General features: G+C 47.4%; 1 protein-coding gene across 1 annotated transcript in view; it reads left to right on the top strand.

Moving 5' to 3' along the window:
• Positions 1–19,244, top strand: part of C2CD3 (C2 domain containing 3 centriole elongation regulator) — a 120,842-nt gene that overhangs the window by 96,945 nt on the left and 4,653 nt on the right. The window contains exons 31-32 of the mRNA XM_075546264.1: positions 995–1,868; positions 4,980–5,091. Coding sequence (XP_075402379.1) covers positions 995–1,868; positions 4,980–5,091 — 986 coding nt within the window. The remainder of the gene's footprint in view (positions 1–994; positions 1,869–4,979; positions 5,092–19,244) is intronic.

Genomic DNA, 19,244 nt, shown 5'->3' with positions numbered 1-19,244 from the left:
AATTACCTGGGGCTTTTATTTTAAAAACCAGATTCCTGGGCTCTACTTCGCCCTACTGTGTCAGAACCCAGGGTGAAACTGGCCGTCTGTATCAAGGCAGCTCTGAGGAGCATTGGGAAATCATCTAGAATGACTTACTTAACCTTTGCTTGGCTTTTAGCAGAATGGGTAGTTCCCACACAGGGATGAATAAGTTCCTTTTTCTCTGTTTGGGGTAGGGAAGTGGGGTACCGTGATTTGGTGCAAACCTTTCGACCCTCACATCTAACCTGTTGGTATCCAGGGCTCCATTACCTCAACCGTATTCAGTTAACTGTTTACTGAGCACTACTCTGTGTGGGAGACCAAGGCAAGCATTATTTCTGCCTTCCTCAAACTCACATGCTTTCATTCATCCAGCCAACTTTCCCCCAGAAATAAATTAGAAGAGCGACACAGGGAGGCTTGATTGGAGTCTTAAAAAGTAATGGTTGGGATTCAAACCCAGATTGACTCACTCAAACCTCATGTTCTTTCCAACAAACCGTGTCGCCGCCGTCTCCCCGGCCCGTCTCCCCGGCCTTTAGCATTTGGGTGATAGCTATTTCCTGGCTTTTATTTTCCGAGTAAAATAGTTTCAACAATTGTTACCACATAGGTAAATAAGTGTGTTCTCGTTTTGGTTTTTAATATAGGTAATTACTGAAGTAACTGGAAGCTTGAACATGCCCGCCAGGACGCCCAGCTCCTGAGAAACGCTGAGTGTGAGCAGATAGTCTCTGAAAGCGTTTACACAGATGTATCCACACTTATTCATAGATTAGATTTTGGTCCTCTGATATTAGAATAAAGTGCTAGAAATTACACTGTTTGGAATATAGTGTCACTGACTTTTTGGGTGGCTTAACTGTCTTTAAGGTTTGTTCCAAATCTCGATTGCAAGAATGTTTCTGAAGCTAGAGGCTATTGTGGGAAATGAGTGCTTGTAGTAAGAGCGCTATCTGTTGCTGTTCAGATCTGCAGACCATCACCAGGAATTCTCCAGCATCTCTGAGTTTTCACCGAGGCAGAGAGGTCAGCACCCTCCCAGATGCTCAGGACACAGAGGCCCCACGAGGACAAGATCACCCACTGGCGAGCGCTGCAGATGGGGACACGAGGTCCCCGCCTCCCCTTACAGTCGAAGAGATGTCCAGTGGAAAAGGAGTACTCTCACAAAGTGGGGCTGAGGCACTGGGGCTTACAAGGGTGCAGAGTGGCGAGGAGGCTGAGGCCGGCCTGGCCTGCAGCGATGAGGATTATGAAGAAGATGTCATTGAACCCAGAACTCTGAATGAGATCACCACCGTAACAGACAAAACTAGCCCTTGGTCCAGTTTTATGTCCGACACAAGCGAGGTCATCGGTATTCAGGCTAAGGAAGGGCAGAGAGAAAGCCTCTCTTGTCCGTCAGAGCCTTTCCCCAAGGAGAAGCTCTGCATCAGAAGTGACTTTCTCTCCAGCCCCGAAAGGGGTGCTAACACCCACCTGTCTAGACACGGTTCTCCTAGCCAACGGTGTGCTCCTTGTGAGGGTGGCACCTCTGAGGGCAGGGTTCAAGAGCCTGCCTCAGCACACCCCCCGCGCCTCTCTCGCCTGACACTCGCAGCAGCACCAGCAAGCACTGCTTTTGTCGGCTGGAGTTCCTCGCGGACTGCGGAAGAAAGGGAGCATGAGGCGGCCTCCAGTGAGCTGAGCGACTCTACTGATAGCTCGGAGAAGCTCTCTGCACACCTAGCCTCCCACACTGGAAGAGAAAGCCTGAACCACCCGCTCAGCAGTCGCCCTGACAACAAACAGAAGCAAGTGACTACGGGGTCAGAGGCTTCCACAAGGCAGAACCTCCTCCTGTATCCTTTGCTGTTGCCCACAGGGGGCCCCATGAGCCATCTCTAGTCCTTTGGGATGCTGGTGGGTAGACTTAACATTGCAACATGAGCAGGAGCGCCCTCGAGTAATGTTCAGGGGGCCTGGGAAAATGCTTCCTTCGGAAGACTCATCTGTAGGGACAAGGTGCTCATCATTGTACCATTAGCACCAGTCTTCTGAAGCATGACAAAGAGGCTGTCCCTGGTGATGCATTGCTGTGGAGCTGCTAGCTGCAAGGTCAGCAGTACGAAACCACCAGCTGCTCCTCAGGAGAAAGATGAGGCTTTCTATTCCTATAAAGGGTTGCAGCCTTGGAAGCCCACAGGGGAAGTTCTACCTCATCCTATACGATGGCTGTAAGTCGGCATCAACTTGGTAGCAGTGAGGTTGGCTTAGTTTTGGTTTCCAAATCATAATAACATTCATTGGGTGTGGGTGTTGGTAGCACATTCACTAACCCAACCTAACTGGATTCAATCTAATGAATAACCTCTGAGCAAGGCTCTAAATCTCAGGGGTAAAACCATTCAACCTAGTTAAAATCAGGTATTTTAACTCATTCTGGTTGGACCCCTGCTGAGAATTTGCCTATCTGAATCTCCAGTTTAACAAGATCCTCAGGTGGTGCTTATGTCGATGTCACCTGGGGAATCCTGTTACAGTGTAGATTCCGATGCAGCCTATCTGCGGTGGGTAGAAACACAAATTCTAAGCAGGCTGTCCAACTGGAATGGACATGTTGAAAGCCGTGATTAAACTAGAAATAGAGGACCTAGGAGGAGTGAGAGTGCTTACTCACGGGCATTTATTCTGTGCCTGGGACCTACATACGTTTTCTGTTCAATCATGACAGCACATCCTTAGGTAGATACGTCATTTGCTCTGTATGTGAAGAGGCTAAGACTTAGAGTTATATAACTCTGACTTAAGTAAGATCTGTTTGTTATATATTCTAGAAGAAGTCAAAAATATTGCTACAAAATCAGTCTTTTACGAAAATAAAAATGTCCAAATGTGAAGTTATTATTTCAAACTGGTGACCTTGTGGTTAGCGGCCTAGCTCGGAACCACTACGCCGCCAGGGCTCCTTGCAGTTAAATAAAGCACCTGGTTTTTTGGATAGAGCACTGTCTCTACTAGAATTCAGGAAGGTTGCCTTCAGGTTCTCTCTAGACCAGGCGCCCTCAAACTATGGCCCGCGGTCCACATGTAGCCCGCTGAGGACATTTATCCCGCCCGCTGGGTGTTTTTGCCCTGTTTGCTTTTTTACTTCAAAATAAGATATGTGCAGTGTACATAGGAATTTGTTCATTGTTTTTTTTTTTTAAACTATAGTCCGGTCTGAGGGACAGTGAACTGACTCCCTGTTTAAAAAGTTTGAGGACCCCTGCTCTAGACCCATCTCCTGATGGCAGCAGAGAAACCTAAGGGTCAGGGTGTGGACTCAGAAAGGACTTACTGAAGGCAGACTACCTCCGGCTCTGTCGTGGCTTCCCTCCTTGCCATCATTGCTGTCTGTCTGGTTGCGCTCGAGAGTCTGTGATCAGTGGGAGAGTTTCACCTGGATTGAGTGCTCGCCGTATGTCAGACACGAAGCACTTTACATGTGTAAGCTAATTTAACCCTCAGCGCAGCCTGTGCTATTGTGGTTTCCATTTTACACACAGAGAAACGGGGGCACAGGAAGCAAACTCTTTTCTGAAGGTATTCATGTAGTGAGTGGCAAGTTTCTGGTAACTGGTAGAGAATCAGGTCAGCAGTGGGTGGTTGGGGTTCCTTTTCTAGATGGACACATGTTTCATAAGCTGGAGAGCTTAAAGACGGAGCGAGGATGACTGTGCCGCAGAACCTTAACATAGCCTGAGGCGAGGCTCCGTGCTGCAGACACACCGTGGCACCTCCCGGCCAAGCTGCCCTCAGCCTCCCCACTCAAAGGGTAGGGTTCTTCCCTGTTAGGGTCTCAAACTCCACACCCATCGCTATAGCCAGCGAGTGGCTTAAGCGAGGCACGGAATAACTGCACTTCGTTCGTTTGGGAGATGCTTATTAAGCTCTGAAGTGTTTACATGCTGTGCTCAAACTTGCGGCCGCCAAGTCGACTGACTCCTCGGAGCACTCTAGACCAGAGCAGAACTGCCCGGTGCCCTTCCAAGGAAGTCTGGCCTCATCTCCCACGGGGTAGCTGATGGTTTGAACCCGCTGACCCAGCAGTTAGCAGCCCAACCCATAACCCGTGACGCCACTGGGCTCCTCAGGGGCTTTGCTGGGTGGCAGAAAGACATCTATGAACAGATCAGCTGTGTCCTCTTGGAGTTCACAGTATAACAAAATAATGGATCTAAAACAGAAAACCTGATTTGAAATAGGAACCATACTTAGCTATTTTCTAAAATTGAACAGGAATGGACAATTAAACTGCCAAAAGAATCCTACCCCTTGGAAGCTCCAGCAAACTGTCAGTTCTATAATTCAGTAGATTTTGTGGGGCACTAAGTCAAGCCCATAGTGCCCCAGGATCCTCAGGACAGGCACCAATTGATACCTGCCTCGTGGGACTCCTGTCCAGGTGAATGAGTCAGCTCCGTCCACCAGCACTTGTGTTCTAATCCCCTATGCAAGGTCCTCATTCCTGCATGTGATCACAGAGCTACCAGCAAGAGAGGCATCTCCCTCCAAGCTAAGACACCGCTCCTGGAGCCTCCCTTCGCTCCCTCACACTCTGGTTAACCTGTAACAGGTCAGTTTGGGGCCAGCAGGCCATCAGCAAGTATCATTCAACACGACCTGCCTGCCAGCCAGCCTCGGGCAGGGCTGTAAGGAGGGAGAGTGGCGAGGTGACTGAAGATAGCGACACCCCCTGCACTCTTGAGAAGCTTAGGGAACACTGAAGGAAACCGATAGAGGGTCCAATGAGACTCAGTCACCAAGCCTCACCCTGTGGTGCAGATCGTGTGGCACACGAGGAAGAGGGGGTCAGAGTCCCTGACGAGAATTACTCAGAAAGGTGGATGTTGACGATTAGCTCAGTGGACACACTGGTCAGGCGGGAGGATAGACTTCTGCGCATATTTGTCCCTTAACGATTAGTATAGCCCAGAGCCCGTCGTGGTGCCCAACTTCTTTTTGCCTCCCCAGCAGTTGGAGGCTTCCCTGCGGATGCTCTCACTCTCTGCAGCTCTGCCCCCACCAGCCACAGCAGATCAGGTAAGGGACCAGCCAGCTAACTCCATTGCCTCCCACAGAATCCTTGTCTCTTCCTCTGTGAAAAGGTGCAGCTTCGAGAGCTGTCCTGAGCAGTCTGGAATGGCAGCAAGAGTGGACACTCCTCGAGCTAGTACTGAGCGCAGCTGGTGGCCCCAACAGTGGGCCAAGATCTCGGGGACAGCGACGAAAAGCAAGAGTCTAAGCGCAGAAGCGAAGCCTGACATGGTAAAAACAAACATCAGAAGTATGGAACTAGGAGTGGGCTCAGGAGAGCACACCGAGTGCTAGGGGAACTCCAACTAAGCAAAGGCGGTGTGAGCGGAGGGTGCCCACTCCGTGTCTCACGACGCTCTGCTGGGTGCGGAGCATGTAACATACAGGGGACACCCAGGATCCCAGCCTTCACAGCGCACAGTCCGTTTGGGCACCACGTGAGCAAAAAAACTACTTACAGATTGTGACGGGCACTGCTGTTGGCCATCGCTCCGGTTCCCAAGCATAGCGACCCTCTCCGCCACAGCCCTTGCTGTACTCGAGCCCATTGTTGCAGCCTCTTTTTATCTGACCTTCTACTTTTTATTTCCCCTTGTGTAGCACGTTCTTTTCTTATTTTATTGGGGGCTTGTACAGCTCATCACAATCCATACATACACCCATTGTGTCAAGCACATTGTACACATGTTGCCATCATCATTCTCATAACATTTTCTTTATACTTGAGCCCATGGTATCAGATCTTCGTGTTTTTTTCTTCCTCCCTCCTGCATGAACCCTTGATAATTTATAAATTATTATTACTCATTTATGGCTTACACTGACAAATGTCTCCCTTCACCCACTTTTTTTTTGTCCGTCTCCCTAGGAGGGGGTTATATGTAGATCATTGTGATCAGTTCCCCCTTTCCACCCCACCTTCCCTCCACCCTCCAGGGATCACCTCTCACCACTGGTCCTGAAGGGATCATCTGTCCTGGATTCCCTGTGTTCCAGTACATCCTCTGATCTAGCTAAGTTTTTAAGGTAGAATTGGGTCATAATAGTGGGGAGTAGGGTGGGGAAGAAGCATTAAAGAATTAGAGGAAAGTTGTATGTTTCATGGGTGCGCCCTGACTGGCTCATCTCTTTGCTGTGACTCTTCTGAAAGGCGATGTTCAGTTATCTACAGATGGACTTTGGGTCTCCACTCCACATTCCTCCTCCTTCACATTGATAAGATTTTTTTGTTCTGGGTGTTTGATGCCTGATACCTGATCCTATCGACATCTCATGATCACACAGGCTGGTGTGCTTTTTCCACGTAGACTTTGTTGCTTCTCAGCTAGATGGCCGCTTGTTTATCTTCAAGCCTTTAACACCACAGATGCTACATCTTTTGATAGCCGGGCACCATCAGCATTCTTCACATTTGTTTATACACCCATTTGTCTTCAGCAATCAAGTTGGGAAGGTGAGTATCACGGAATGGCAGGTTATTAGAACAAAGTGTTCTTGCATTGAAGGAATACTTGAGTAGAGGCCCAATGTCTGTCTGTTATCTTAATACTTAGCATATAAATATATGTACATAGATTTTTCCCCTATCATTATATATAAATATATTTACCTATGTACATGCCTGTATTTAGACCTCTATAAATGCCCTTTGCCTCCTAGTTCTTTCCTCTTGTCCCACTATCATGCTCAGCCTTCATTCGGTTTCAGTAATTCCTCTTGGTTACCTTGCCCTTGACCAAGCCCCACAGGCATCCTATAACCTCCTCACCATCAATTTTAGATCACTATTTGTTCCCTTGTCCCTGGGTTGGTTGACACCCCCATTCCTTTCTCCCGCCTCCTCCTCTCCTATGTCCCCCAGAACCATCAATCCCCTTGTTTTTTCCTCCGGTTTATCTGGCCTATCTTATCTAAGTAGACCTCTTCTACTTTACAAAGCCTGCTATTGTCGAGAGACTGGCCCTTCCTGACAGCATGATGAGACGTCTAGGAGCATTTGGGCTACATTTCCTTATGGATTTTTTGCTCTGGCAGTTGTCATCGAGCAACAGCAATGGAGTCTGCTTAAAGTTAAAGTGAAGAATTGAAAGAAAGAAAAAATCGGGGAGAGAGGGATGTCCATATACACAAAGCCCTATTGTGGGATAGGGATAGTCCGGACCAGGAAGACATCCAAATTCACAGAGTGAAAATGACCACTCCGAGGTGAGGCTTTCTTGTCTCAGGCCGGACTGCCTCGGAATGGCACCGGGCAGCTCTGCCCTGGTCTAGAGAGCTCCGGGGAGTCAGAGTCGACTTGGCGGCTGTGAGTTTGAGCACAGCATGTAAACACTTCAGAGCTTAATAAGCATCTCCCAAACAAACGAAGTGCTGATACTCTGTGCCTTCTTTAAAGGGGGGAAAAAACTTGTATAGCTGAGCAGGAACTAAAAATTACAAAACCATAATTGTCTGAAAAATAGTCGGAGAGACAAAAGCAGGGACTTACCAAGGATAGGCGGGTAAGATGTGAGCTTACATGATCGGTTAAAGGTACATGCTTGAGTTTATTCTAGGATGGTCACCAGACTGTGGCAGGGCAGGTTTTGTTTTGTTTTTTTCTTATAACCTACTAGAGTTGCTTTCTCAATCATACCTGTTTCTGAAGGTTCCTGATAGAGATTTGTCGACAATGCTCTGTGTACATCATGGCCCTTTGAGTGTAAGTGATCACATCTTAGATCTGTTTGACCAAAGTGGAGAGAGACTTTGTGAGTGGATTGTGATATCCTGCCCCTGCCAGCCTTTACAGAAAAAGAATGCCTTTTTTAGGTTAAGTCAATATCAAGGTTAGAAGAACTGCTGTTAGAAAAGGCAGCTTTAAAATTCAACGTGGACTCATGTCAAGATTTGTAAAGGGAGTTGAATGTCGCTCTTGAGCTTGTGTATTTACACAAACTAAGCACCTCTGGTTTTACGCTTTCTCAGACATGTCACATTCTTCACCAACCCCGTCATCAGAGGCATCAGTTCTGTCTCCTCTACACTTTGCCCGACTTCCACAGGGAATGAGGGGACGAGCACTGGGTGCTATAAGAAAGAGCAGGCTCTCTGAGGGGGCAGCATTTAAGCTGACACCTGAAAATGGTGCTTACTAAGCACTGTACTAAGCACTTCCTGTTGCCCATTAATGAATGTGTTAGCCAACGAGGTAAGGAGCCCTGGTGGCATAGTGAGTTAAATTGCTCCCTGAAAGGTCGGCATGTGGGCCACCAACCACGCTTTGGGTGAAAGATGAAGCGGCTGTGTCCTTTAAGATTTCCAGCCTCAGAAACTATGGAGCGGAGCTCCTCTGTTCCGTTGGGTGGCTAGGAGTCAGGATCAACTCCATGGCAGTGGGTCTTGACCAGCGGGACTCGTACTGCTATGAATCCTGTTTGAAGTCGAGGCAATCAAGGTAGAGAGGTTTCTATCACTTGGCACTGTCCCAGGAGTGGCTCGGTCACTATGCACCCACAGTCTCGTTGCTGACTCCTGTCCTGAACTGAGGACGAGCCAGCCAGGTGGCAGCTGGAGAAGAGTATTCCAGGCAGAGAAAACGCCAAGTGAGGCTGAAAGGAGGTGGGCATAATTCAGGATCGGACAGAAAGCCAATAAGACGGGAACATAGACAATGATACAGTGAGGTGAAGAGAACCCAGATCATACAGGATCATACAGTAAACCAGGGGAAGGAATTTATATTTGAGACTAAATGCAAAGGCAGCACTTCTGGCTCATATTGACCCAAATCGGGTAGAACTGCTTGAGGGCTTCTAAGACTAACTTTTTACAGGAGTAGAAAGCCGCCTCTTTCTCCTGAGGAGTGACTGGTAGTTTCAAAATGCGGACCTTACTGTGCCACCAGGACACCTTAATTATAGCCAGCCCTTGTTCAACACACAAGTCCAAGTACTTAACGTGTTACTAACTCATGCAATTCCCCCAAACAACCCAGTGAGACAGGGACAGGTTACTACTGTCCTCATGTAGTAGATAAGGAAGCAGACCCAGAGCTTCCTACACAGACTTACAGACTGACAGACTGAGAATTAGTATTTCCATTCTTCATGTACAAAACAGATATGCTCATAAAGCTTAAGTCACTACTCGGGGTCACCTAACCAGTAAGTGATGGAACAGAAATTTGGACCTTCAGACTTGAGTAAAAAAAAAAAAATTCAGACTCTCTGCTCTTCCATTAAGCCACCTGAAAATCATGGCATCTGGCGTATGGTTCGTCGTTGTAGCCAGTTTGTCTGCTTTTTATGAAGCTTCAGTTTGTAATTAGCCGCAAACATGTTATATGGCTTCCCAGAGTGCATTGATAACTGATGGAAAGCATCCTCGGGGCTGGGATTACGGTCCCACAGTAGCTGTCGGACACGTGGCCCTCCGTGCTCTCTCCTCCCGCCTTCCCCAGCACCAGTTTGAGGACATCTCTTGTATTTGGCCCATAGACCAATCGAAGGTCCCACAGATCTCAGTTTGTTTCCAATATGTAAATTCTCTCCTAGGAAGAGAGGCGTTCCAGTCCTCTCCCAGGAGGCTCTGCAGTTCTGCTGGCCTTTTTCCTCTTCCGGTTGTGGACCCAGCTCATCTTCCTCTCCGGGTCTTCTGTTTCTCACACATGCCTGTCAGTATGGATGCTCAGGTGACAGAGCCCTCCCTCTGTAGGCATCAGCACAGACCTAAGTCCTGGATGGGCCACACAGCCTAATCATTCATACCTCATAGGGTGGTGGAGACGATTGTCCTAGAGGGCCCTCCTGGGTCCTTTTCTTCTCTCCCTGCTTGCCAAGTGGGTGCAAGTGGGTGCAGTGTCAGCCCTGCCCTGCCCTGCAGGAAGGAAGGTCTGTAAGACTTTTTGAACTGTCCTCACTGCTGTTCTCACTTGTTTATTTCTGCTTCACGGTGTACTGTCTCCCAAGGGACAGGCTGTCTCTGAACTATGAAACATGAGATACAAACAAAGGCTGGGAGAGGGATAGAGAAACATTGTTGCATTGATTCAAGGGCAAGTCTAGTTTCAAGAAGATGGCAATTCCCATACATTTTACGACCCTTTATTTCTTTTCTTGACCAACAGCCTTTATTTTTTTCCTTGTCTGCTGCTCTTGGGCTCCTTTCTCCCTAGGCTGTTATTAAAGACATTTTACATTATAACTATCAGTCAGAGCTTTGATTGAATTCCTTTTACTTTGGGTTTATTTGAGATTAAGTGTGAAGTATATTTGGGCAGGGTCACCTTAATTTCAGCGCTTGGGCTCTCAATGTCTTAAAAGGGACCTCACTTTAAAGAGTGTGAAACAAAAAGTATATTTCTTTGTTTACCTGCACATGAGGGAGCTTCAGAAAGATCATGGAAGAATTCCTTTTCCTACAAACTTTTTCTGCCCCCCGCCCCCCTCCTCCGTGTTTGAGACCCTAATAGCATTTCTAGTGCCTTTCATTCCTTCTTTACATTCAGATATTTATCTGGGCTTATTTACTTTAAGCCTAAAAAGTTTCTTATAGAATTTCATGTAATATGGATCTACTAGTAACTTAATTCTCTCTGCTTCAGTTGTCTGGGGAGGGGGGCAGTTTTTGCCTTCATCAAAAGATATTTTGACATTCACAAAGAATTCTTGAATTGTTTTTTTTTCCCTTTTAGCATTTTAAAGATATTCTGCTGACTTCCATCGCGTCTGATGCGAAGTAGCACAGTTCTTATTGCTCTGAATATAATTATAATTTATTCTCTGGCTGCTTTTAAGAGTTTATCTGTCCATATATCTTTATACACATAGAGAGAGTTGAGAGGTTGATACTGCCTCAGTCGTCTCTCAATAAATGATCAGACATTCAGGGCCCCTATGTGAATTTCTCACCTTAACTCTACACTGTAAGGTCCACTGTGGCATCAAACTCAAGTATGCTGTCTCGAAGGTCACATCTTCTCTTCCAGGTTGGAGGTTAGGGAGGTGACATTTATGTCTCAAGGCTAATTTGTGAAGATTTAATGTTTTCTTTTGTCACGGAGTACATGGTTTACATGGCGTGCATTCTTCAGAGGTTTCTTTATCTGCCTCGGCTGTGTAGTGTTGCTGTAACATACTGCACGTGAATAGCCTTAGCAAGCACATTTACTTCCTCACTGCTTAGGAGGCTAAGAGACCTAATTCTGAGTGCCATCTCTAGGGGAAGGCTCCCGCCACCTTCCCAGAACCGTATGTGTAGCCCCTACTGTGGGTGAAGATTGTTTCTTTCGGCATCTCTTCCAGGTTCCTTGGTTTCTATGTGGCTTCTGTCTTCCTCTCTGTGCTTGCTTGTTGGCTTGCTTAATCTGCTCTTTCAAGTCTCCAAAGAAATTGACTTAAACCGCTCTCTACACTAATATTGCCTTGTTAACATCACGCAGAAAACCTGTCCCCTAAAGGGATTACAGCCACAGCTATAGGAGCAGGATTGACACATGTCTATAGTGTGCTGGGGAAACCACCACTCCTGTGCCCCTGTGTCAAAAGGCGGTTGGTTGCTTGGTTGTTGCTGTGTTGCTGGGAGTTCCGCCAGCAGTGTTTCAAATCCCAGCAGTGTCGTCCAGGGGGTACATGTTTCAGCGGCACTTCCAAACTAAGACAGACTAATAAGGAGGAAAAGGGGATCTGCTTCTGAGGGATTAGCCTACTGGGACCTTAAGACTGGAAGCAGAATATTGTCAGATATACTGCCGGGAGATGAGCCGTTCTCGTTGGAAGGCAATCAGAATACGACTGTGGACGAGCTCCCTCCCCAGAATAAGGTCAGCCTCCATGGATGAGGCCGAACTTTGAGGTCTTTCGTTTGTTGCTGTGGGAGGCTCAAAATGAGAAAAGACAACTGCATACATCTATTAATAAGTTTGAAGCAAACGGAACACATAAAGATCAATATATTAGACATGCATGAACCAAAATTGTCTTTGCCCTTCTGTGACTAGGGCAATCATGGCTTACTATCCTGGGAGTCAGACTGAAAGGAATGTCCTCACGCTCCTTGTCAGGAAGCTCTGTCTTGTAGTCCATGCTGTCCCTGCTAGGCTAATCTCCATAGGCATACACGGAAGACCAAGTAGCACAACTGTTGTCCAGATTTATACACTAGTCACTAAAGCCAATAATGAAGAAATTGAAGAACTGTACCGATCTCAGTCTGAAATTGATCAAGCATACAGTCAGGATGCATTGATAATTACTGGTGATCGGGATGCGAAAGATGAAAGCAAAGAGGGAAGGACCAGTCATTGGGAAATAAAGTCTTCGTGATAGAATTGTGTAGGATCCATGGCTTCTTCATTGCAAATACTTCTTTGCAGCAACATAAAAGCTCCGGGGAGTGACCCTCAAGATGTCTGCCTTCCTGTTTGACAGCATGTCACTGTCCAGCACTGAGCTTGCCTTCCTTTGTTCTTCTGCCTACACAGTCTGTCTCTCAGCGGCTTCAGCCACCGTCCATGGAGTTCCTCCAACCAGATGCACGGGCGCCAACTTTCCTCTCCCTACTCCTCAATCCCCCACACCCACACTGGTAGTTTTATCCGGTGGTGCAGTGGGTTAAGCATTTGGGCTGCTAACCACAGGATTCACAGCTCAACCCACTAGCCACTCCAAGGGAGAAAGATGAGGCTGTCCGCTCCCATAGACACTTTCTTGGAAAGCCTAAGAAACATTTCTTCTCTACCCTATAGGTTGCCGTGACTGGAAGCTGAGTCAGTGGCAGTGGGCAAACATATTCTCCTATGTCTTCCATTGTCCACCCCGTCATGGCCCCTGTGACTGTTTCTCTTAATAATGGTGGTTCCTATGTACGGCACCCCTGACTGTGCGCAGCGGGATGGAATGCTGCCCATCCTGACGTGCGTTGCTCTGTTTGAGCTCATTGTTGTAGCTGCTGGAGCAATCCGTATTGTGAAGGCCCTTCCTCTCTTCTGTGGACCCTCTGCTTTTCCAAACACAATGTCCTCCCGGGAACCGCTCCAAACTGATACTATGTCCAAAGTATGTGATATGAAATCTTACCATCCGCACAAATAGCTTCATTTCCCCCTATCGTTCTTTCTCCAAAGTGCATCTGGTTTGATCTCCCACTCTAATCAGACTTTCATCCCATTGCACCATTAGGAAATGAGTCTTTAAAGTTCTGGAAACTTCTTTATTTATCATCCAATTTTCAAACTTTGTTGTTAGGTGCTGTTTTGTCAGTTCTGACTCACAGCGGCCCTGTGTACAACACAACAAAACTCTGCTAGCCCTGTGCCAGCCTCACAGTTGTTACATTGGAGCCCGTTGTTGCAGCCATTGAGTGAGTGAATCTCAGAACGCTTCCTCTTTTCTTGCTGCCCTTCTACTTTACCAAGCACGATGTCCTTTTCCAGGGTGTGATCTCACCTGATAACATCCCCAAAGTGTGTGAGACTAAGTCTCGCCATCCTTCTAAAGAGCATCCTGCCTACATGTCCTCCCTAACAGATTTACAGATTGATTTGTTGTTCTGATGGCACTTTTCCTTTTTTTTTTTCAGTAACATTATTCAAACTCATTGATCTTTGGTCTTCCTTATTCAATGTCCAAGCTTCACATGCATATGAGGTGATTGAAAATACCATGGCTTGGGAAAGGTACCTTAGACCTTGCATTTAACACTTTCTATCATTTCTTGCCGAGAATATTATAATAGCACCCTAATAACTTTCCTCTCTGTTCAGTTCTTGCTCTTTGCAACCTATTCCCCATACAGCACCCTGTTATCCTTGAAGATGTTTGATCATGTGACTTGCTGCTCAGAACCCTCCAAAGCTTCCCATCTCGCAGAGAGGAAAAGCCCAAGCAAGGTCCTCCAAGACCCTCCATGGTCAGATTTGGCACTCCTCTGAGCCGATTTCCTCTCCCTCTCCCCTTCAGTATCCTGGCCGCCCTGCCATTCCTCCTGAGAATGGTCTTGCCTTGTGGTGTTTGCACCTGTTCTCCTGCCTGCAATGCTCTTTCCCAAAGAACATCAGGTCCTTGTTTGTGTGGTCTTTCCTGGTCATTGTGGGTAAAATAGCACAAAACAAACCCCTGTGCACATATGCCTGGCACGTCCTGTCATCCTTACCCTGGCTATTTTCCTCGGTCACCCTCACCCTCTGATCGAGCATGTATTTGCCTGTTGATTGGTTTCATTAGAATGTAAGTTCAATGAGAGAAGCACTCTTATTTTCACAGCTCTCTCCCCAGTATCTGCAACAGGCCACATTCTAGGTGCTCAGAACATTTTTAGCAGTTTTATTGGCATATAATTCATATACAAGTCAGTAGCTCAATCATATTAAAAGAGTAGGGCAATCATCACCACAATAGGACATTTTAAGTGAATAGATACTGTATATACTTGTGTATAAGCCGAGTTTTTCAGCACATTTTTAATGGAGTTTTTATGCTACAATTAGGTGCCTGGCCGGATAGTTGGGTCAGCTTATACTCGAGGATGTAGGGTAAATAATTGGCTTTGCCCATCGCTTTCCTTCTGAAACCCTCCATGCCCTTCAGTAACGTCATGTCACCTTTAGGAGAAAATGCAAATTCTTGCGCACGGACAGCGTGGCCTGGCCCCTGCCGCCGCCTCCGGCTTTGTCTGTCCCTTTTCTTCCTGCTCACTACCCTCCAGCCTCAGTGGCGTTCTGTCAGTTCTTTGAATGAGGCCTAGTGCACTGTGCTGCCCGTCTGTACATACTGTTCCCTCTGCCAGCATCCCAGTGCACGGGATTCTTTGCCCCACTTCACGTAACTCCCCCTTAGCTCTCATAGCTCACCGTAAAAGTCACTCACTCATCCCCGATTCCCACCTAGGTTGGCTCTACCTTTATATGATCTTGAGGCAGTGATTACTGTTCCTAAGTAGCACTTACCATACTTGTAAGCTTATGCATAATTGGCTGAATTTCATGTCTGCTTGGCTAGCCAACTAACTTGATGGACACAGACCATGTGCCTTGTGCAGCTCTGTGTCCACAGCACCACACACAGAGCTGCATGCTCAGTACATGCCAGTGTTATTAAGGAGGGGAGGGGTATAAAATTTAGTGAAAGAGACCAAAAAGATCCACATTCTTTTGCAGATGATATGATTTGAGTATTCACAAAATCCCAGCAACTTGGCTAAGCTATACATAATTCTGTATAGTCAGATGAGTCTGTATATAAAAGCAATATATATAAAACATTGGCTTACCTTTTTACCAGCAAGAACCACATGGAAATGAAACGGGCTGAGGGAATCCCACTCTCATAGCAACAAAACCCATAATACAGATTTAAAATGGAACACTCTTATGAAAGAAAAATGATCAAAAGAGAAACCCTAAGAGTTTTCTGAAGGGCCTAAGTGAAGAAATAAGTGGATGCACACGACTCCTGGGTGAGACAGTGTAACTCGGCATACGGTTGTCACACGTCCCCAGGCTGACGAATAAATGGCCTTAAGTCTCATTCAGAACCCTAACGGTAAGTTTATTCCTTTGGGGACAATACATTGAAATGTAAAAGATTTTTCCTGAAGTTTAATTTGAAAGAATTGTGTCAGTAAATTATCCACAGTTTTAAAATATGATGGAGTAGTTGCCTTACTATTTTGTCACGATATTACTGTAAAGTTTCTGTAAGCAGGGAATGGATGGATCAGAATAAAAATCTAGAAATCCAGGAATACGAGAATGGGTGAAGTTCGCATTTCAATTATAGGGAAGAAATAGATTATGTATCTATGACAGTGGGACAATTGGCTATCTATTTAGAAGCCAAATAAAATACCTACCTCAACAATGTTGTTAAATGACTGCAAATGAGTTAGGTATAGGTGTTGCTGTTGGCGTATTTAAGTCGGGTCTCTCAGAATTGCCTCAAATTACTTGTACATCTCTCAGTTTCAGGTGTATTTTATCCCCTTGTCTATTTCAGACCACGTGTGTGTGTACAGGGCTGGCTGCTCTGTGTTATTACTGCTGGTTAAGGCATCTGTAAAACTGTCTTTCTCAAGCCTCGTGTTTGTGTAGCTGTGCAGTTTATGTTTCTGTCACTTCCTTTCATTTTCTGTGGCTCCTTATCCAACTGTCACTGTGTGCATGTGTATTTGGAGAGTCAGGGTTTGGGCCTGGAAACCCCTCTGCGACACAGGCCACACCTCCTTATTGGCCGTGAAGTGCCTGGCCCAGCTGTGAAACCAGCTGCTTTGGTCACAACACAGTAACGCTGACTAGCCTCACCCCAGTGTCGGCGTCAGTATTTGGTTGAGTATTTATAAGACTATTCAAAATCTCCGGAGTGGAAAAGCCACTACATATACAATTTACCACCTACAGTATAATCTAAAAACAGAAGGAAGACTCTGCAGAGGCCCTTAATAGTTTAATAGATGTTGTCATTTAATCTTTTAACTTATCAAGTATATCTTTTTTTCTAGCATTTCATAGTATCATTCAAAGGGTCCATCACTAGCTTCCAAGTTGGCTTTCTTTCAGAACTTACAGGAACACACACATGGAGCCTTTCTTACTTCCTGAGCAGCCTGGGCAACGTCAGTAACTCTCTGGCAAGGAGGCCCTCCACCTACAGCATCCTGCTGGGTTGTTGCAGCTGCTCAGGTTCACTAATGCCCAATAAGTAGCCTTTACTTACAGCTTTTGGCCATTAGAATTTTTCAGCACCATCCAAAGCACTCAGAGGCACCGTTACGGCTGGGAATTGATGAGGAAATAGTCCTTCCTTGACCAGCATAATTCTTCTAACATGCAGTCTTCATGTAGACCAATGATCCTGTCCTAGCCCCAAAGTTCTAAGGTAGCAAATAAACAAAAAACAAACTCACTGCCATTGAGTTGCTTCCGACTCATCGTGCCCCTGTAGGACAAGATGAGTTTCTTTAAGGGAGTAGAAAGCCCCATCTTTCTCCCTGTGAGCGGCTGATAACTTTGAACTGCTGACCTGGTGGCAAGCAGCCCAACTCATGACCACTAGGGTCCTAAAATATAAACAGAGAGTTAGACATTTCCCCAGGTTTTCCAAAAGAGAAGAGCCAGAGCTGAGCCTTGGGACAGGCAGGGTAGGGAGCAAGAGGGTCCTTTGGGCCTCAAACTCAGAATTTATATCTGGCAGCAAATACGCAAATTCCTGGTCCTAACTAGCTGCCGAAGACAGAAGGAGGAGTTGTGAGCCTTCCCTCGGGGAGCAGACAGTTCCCTGGATGCTGCTTTTAACTATCAACCCACCCTGGCGCCTGTCATGTTAGGGCCCTGGCCCTGCTGCTGTTGACCTGTCTGCGTGGAGCTTTAGAAAGGCGCTGGCCCTCCACCCACTCACTACTTTCCGTAAGTGGCACAGCAGCTTTAAGGGAAACCTTGCTGAGAGCACTACTCCAGGGAGAGGAAGTTGAAGCCGCATGGAAATCGCCTGAGAAAAATTCAAGACAGCAGCCAGGTTTTATACACTGTGGCTTTGGAAGGAAGAACCGGTCCAGAGAGCCCACAGAATGTAGCAACTGGCACATGCAAATTCAAGTGCCAGAGGAGGGGCGGGTGGCCCAGGTCTCAAACAGTCACAGTTGGCTGGGAATCCGAAGCAAAGAGCAAGCAGCAGCCTGTTCTAAGTCTTGGCCTGTGCCCTGCCTGCATACACGCAGCACTCGCCATGAAAATGGGCCCTGTTCTGCACCTTCTTAGACTACCCCAGGTTCTTCTACCCACTGCAAAGACGAGGCCTGGGGCACCCAGTGTAGGGGCAGGGAATGGGCAAGCCTAGGCATAAGTGTACCTACCCTTCAAGGCCTCCCCGGTGTGCTCATTCCCACTCAGCCAGACACAGCCCTTCTGACTCCATCCACCAGGCACCAAGCGTCGTTTCTATGCCTGGCTCTGCTGTTGACTCTGGGGCTTTGGGGAGGCAACGCAGCCTTAATTTGTGCCTGCGCTATTCTCTTCTCCCTCCCAGGCCCTATTTTTAGGAGTACAGTCTGTGAACCCGGACTAACCGAGTTCAAAGCTTAGCTTTGCCTCTTAGGAACTGTGTGACCTTGGGTAAGTTCCCTAACTTCTCTGGGCTTCACTTTCCTCTAGTTGTGAAAATGCCTGTCTCATAAGATTTGCCCAGGAGCGATGGAGTTCAACCCAGCAATGCCATGGTGGTCGCAGACCCTGGGTTAGTGCCAGGAGGACACAGGGCCGAGAGGGCCCTGCCCCAGACGGCCGGGGTCAGCTCTGGAGCCTGGTTTCAGGTTTTTCCAGCTATTGCTTTTCTCCCCAATCCTCTCTTCCTGAGCTTTCTTCAAGCGCGCCCATAGGCAGCTAAAAGGTGCATGAGTCTGTTGAGAAACCCAGTCCTCCACAAACTCACTGGGATCTGGTCACTAGGGATCTGAAAGACCCTCCTCAGCCCACTGCGATCCTCTTCCCCACGACAGAGGCCCTGGCCTACTGCTGAGTTTCTTTCAGACCTTAAGGAACTCCTAGCCCTCTACTGGGCCCCAGCAGGAGACCTGCAGCCCACAGAGTTCTGATAGAGGCCCACAAAGCTTTTGAGAGGCGGTGCGCTCCCTGGCCAAGGGTGTACAGAAGTCAGGGCACACAGCCAGACCCCTTCCTGCCTGACCCAGACTGCAGTTGCACAAGCGGCTCAAGGCAGCGGGCCTGCTGGGCAGGTGCTCTGCTCAGGGGCCCGCAGTTGCCCAGGTGGATGCCTTTCCCTCTTAAGAATCTGCACTTTTGAACACTGAGTGACAGGCGTGAGTCTTGATCTCTCAGGCCCCTTTACTGTGCAGAGGAGGAAACTAGGACCCTGAGTGAGTGGGTGCCCCTGGGCAGAGGTTTGTTCGCCTTCTGTCTCCTGGCCCGTGCAATATTCTGGAAAGGCTTCTTTCTGAAAGGAAGGCTGCGGGGTGAGGGGGCTGATGGGGGTGAATGTCAGTGGAACATTCAGGTGGTGACGAGAACTCTGGTATGTAGGGATTTGGAGAGTGAGCTCAGAGTGTGGAGACCAGCCAGACCACAACTAGGCTTGTGTGGGTCAGATCTCGGATTTACCTCTCAGTGCGGAGCCCCTGGTCTCCATATCTTGTCCCCACCTTCCCCCTGCTCCTATCTGTGGCCACTTGTG

This window comes from Tenrec ecaudatus, chromosome 4, assembly GCF_050624435.1.
Source record: "Tenrec ecaudatus isolate mTenEca1 chromosome 4, mTenEca1.hap1, whole genome shotgun sequence".
NCBI lineage: Eukaryota > Metazoa > Chordata > Mammalia > Afrosoricida > Tenrecidae > Tenrec > Tenrec ecaudatus.
Note: the sequence above shows the minus strand (reverse complement) of the source record. Positions and strands in the feature narration are given on the sequence as shown.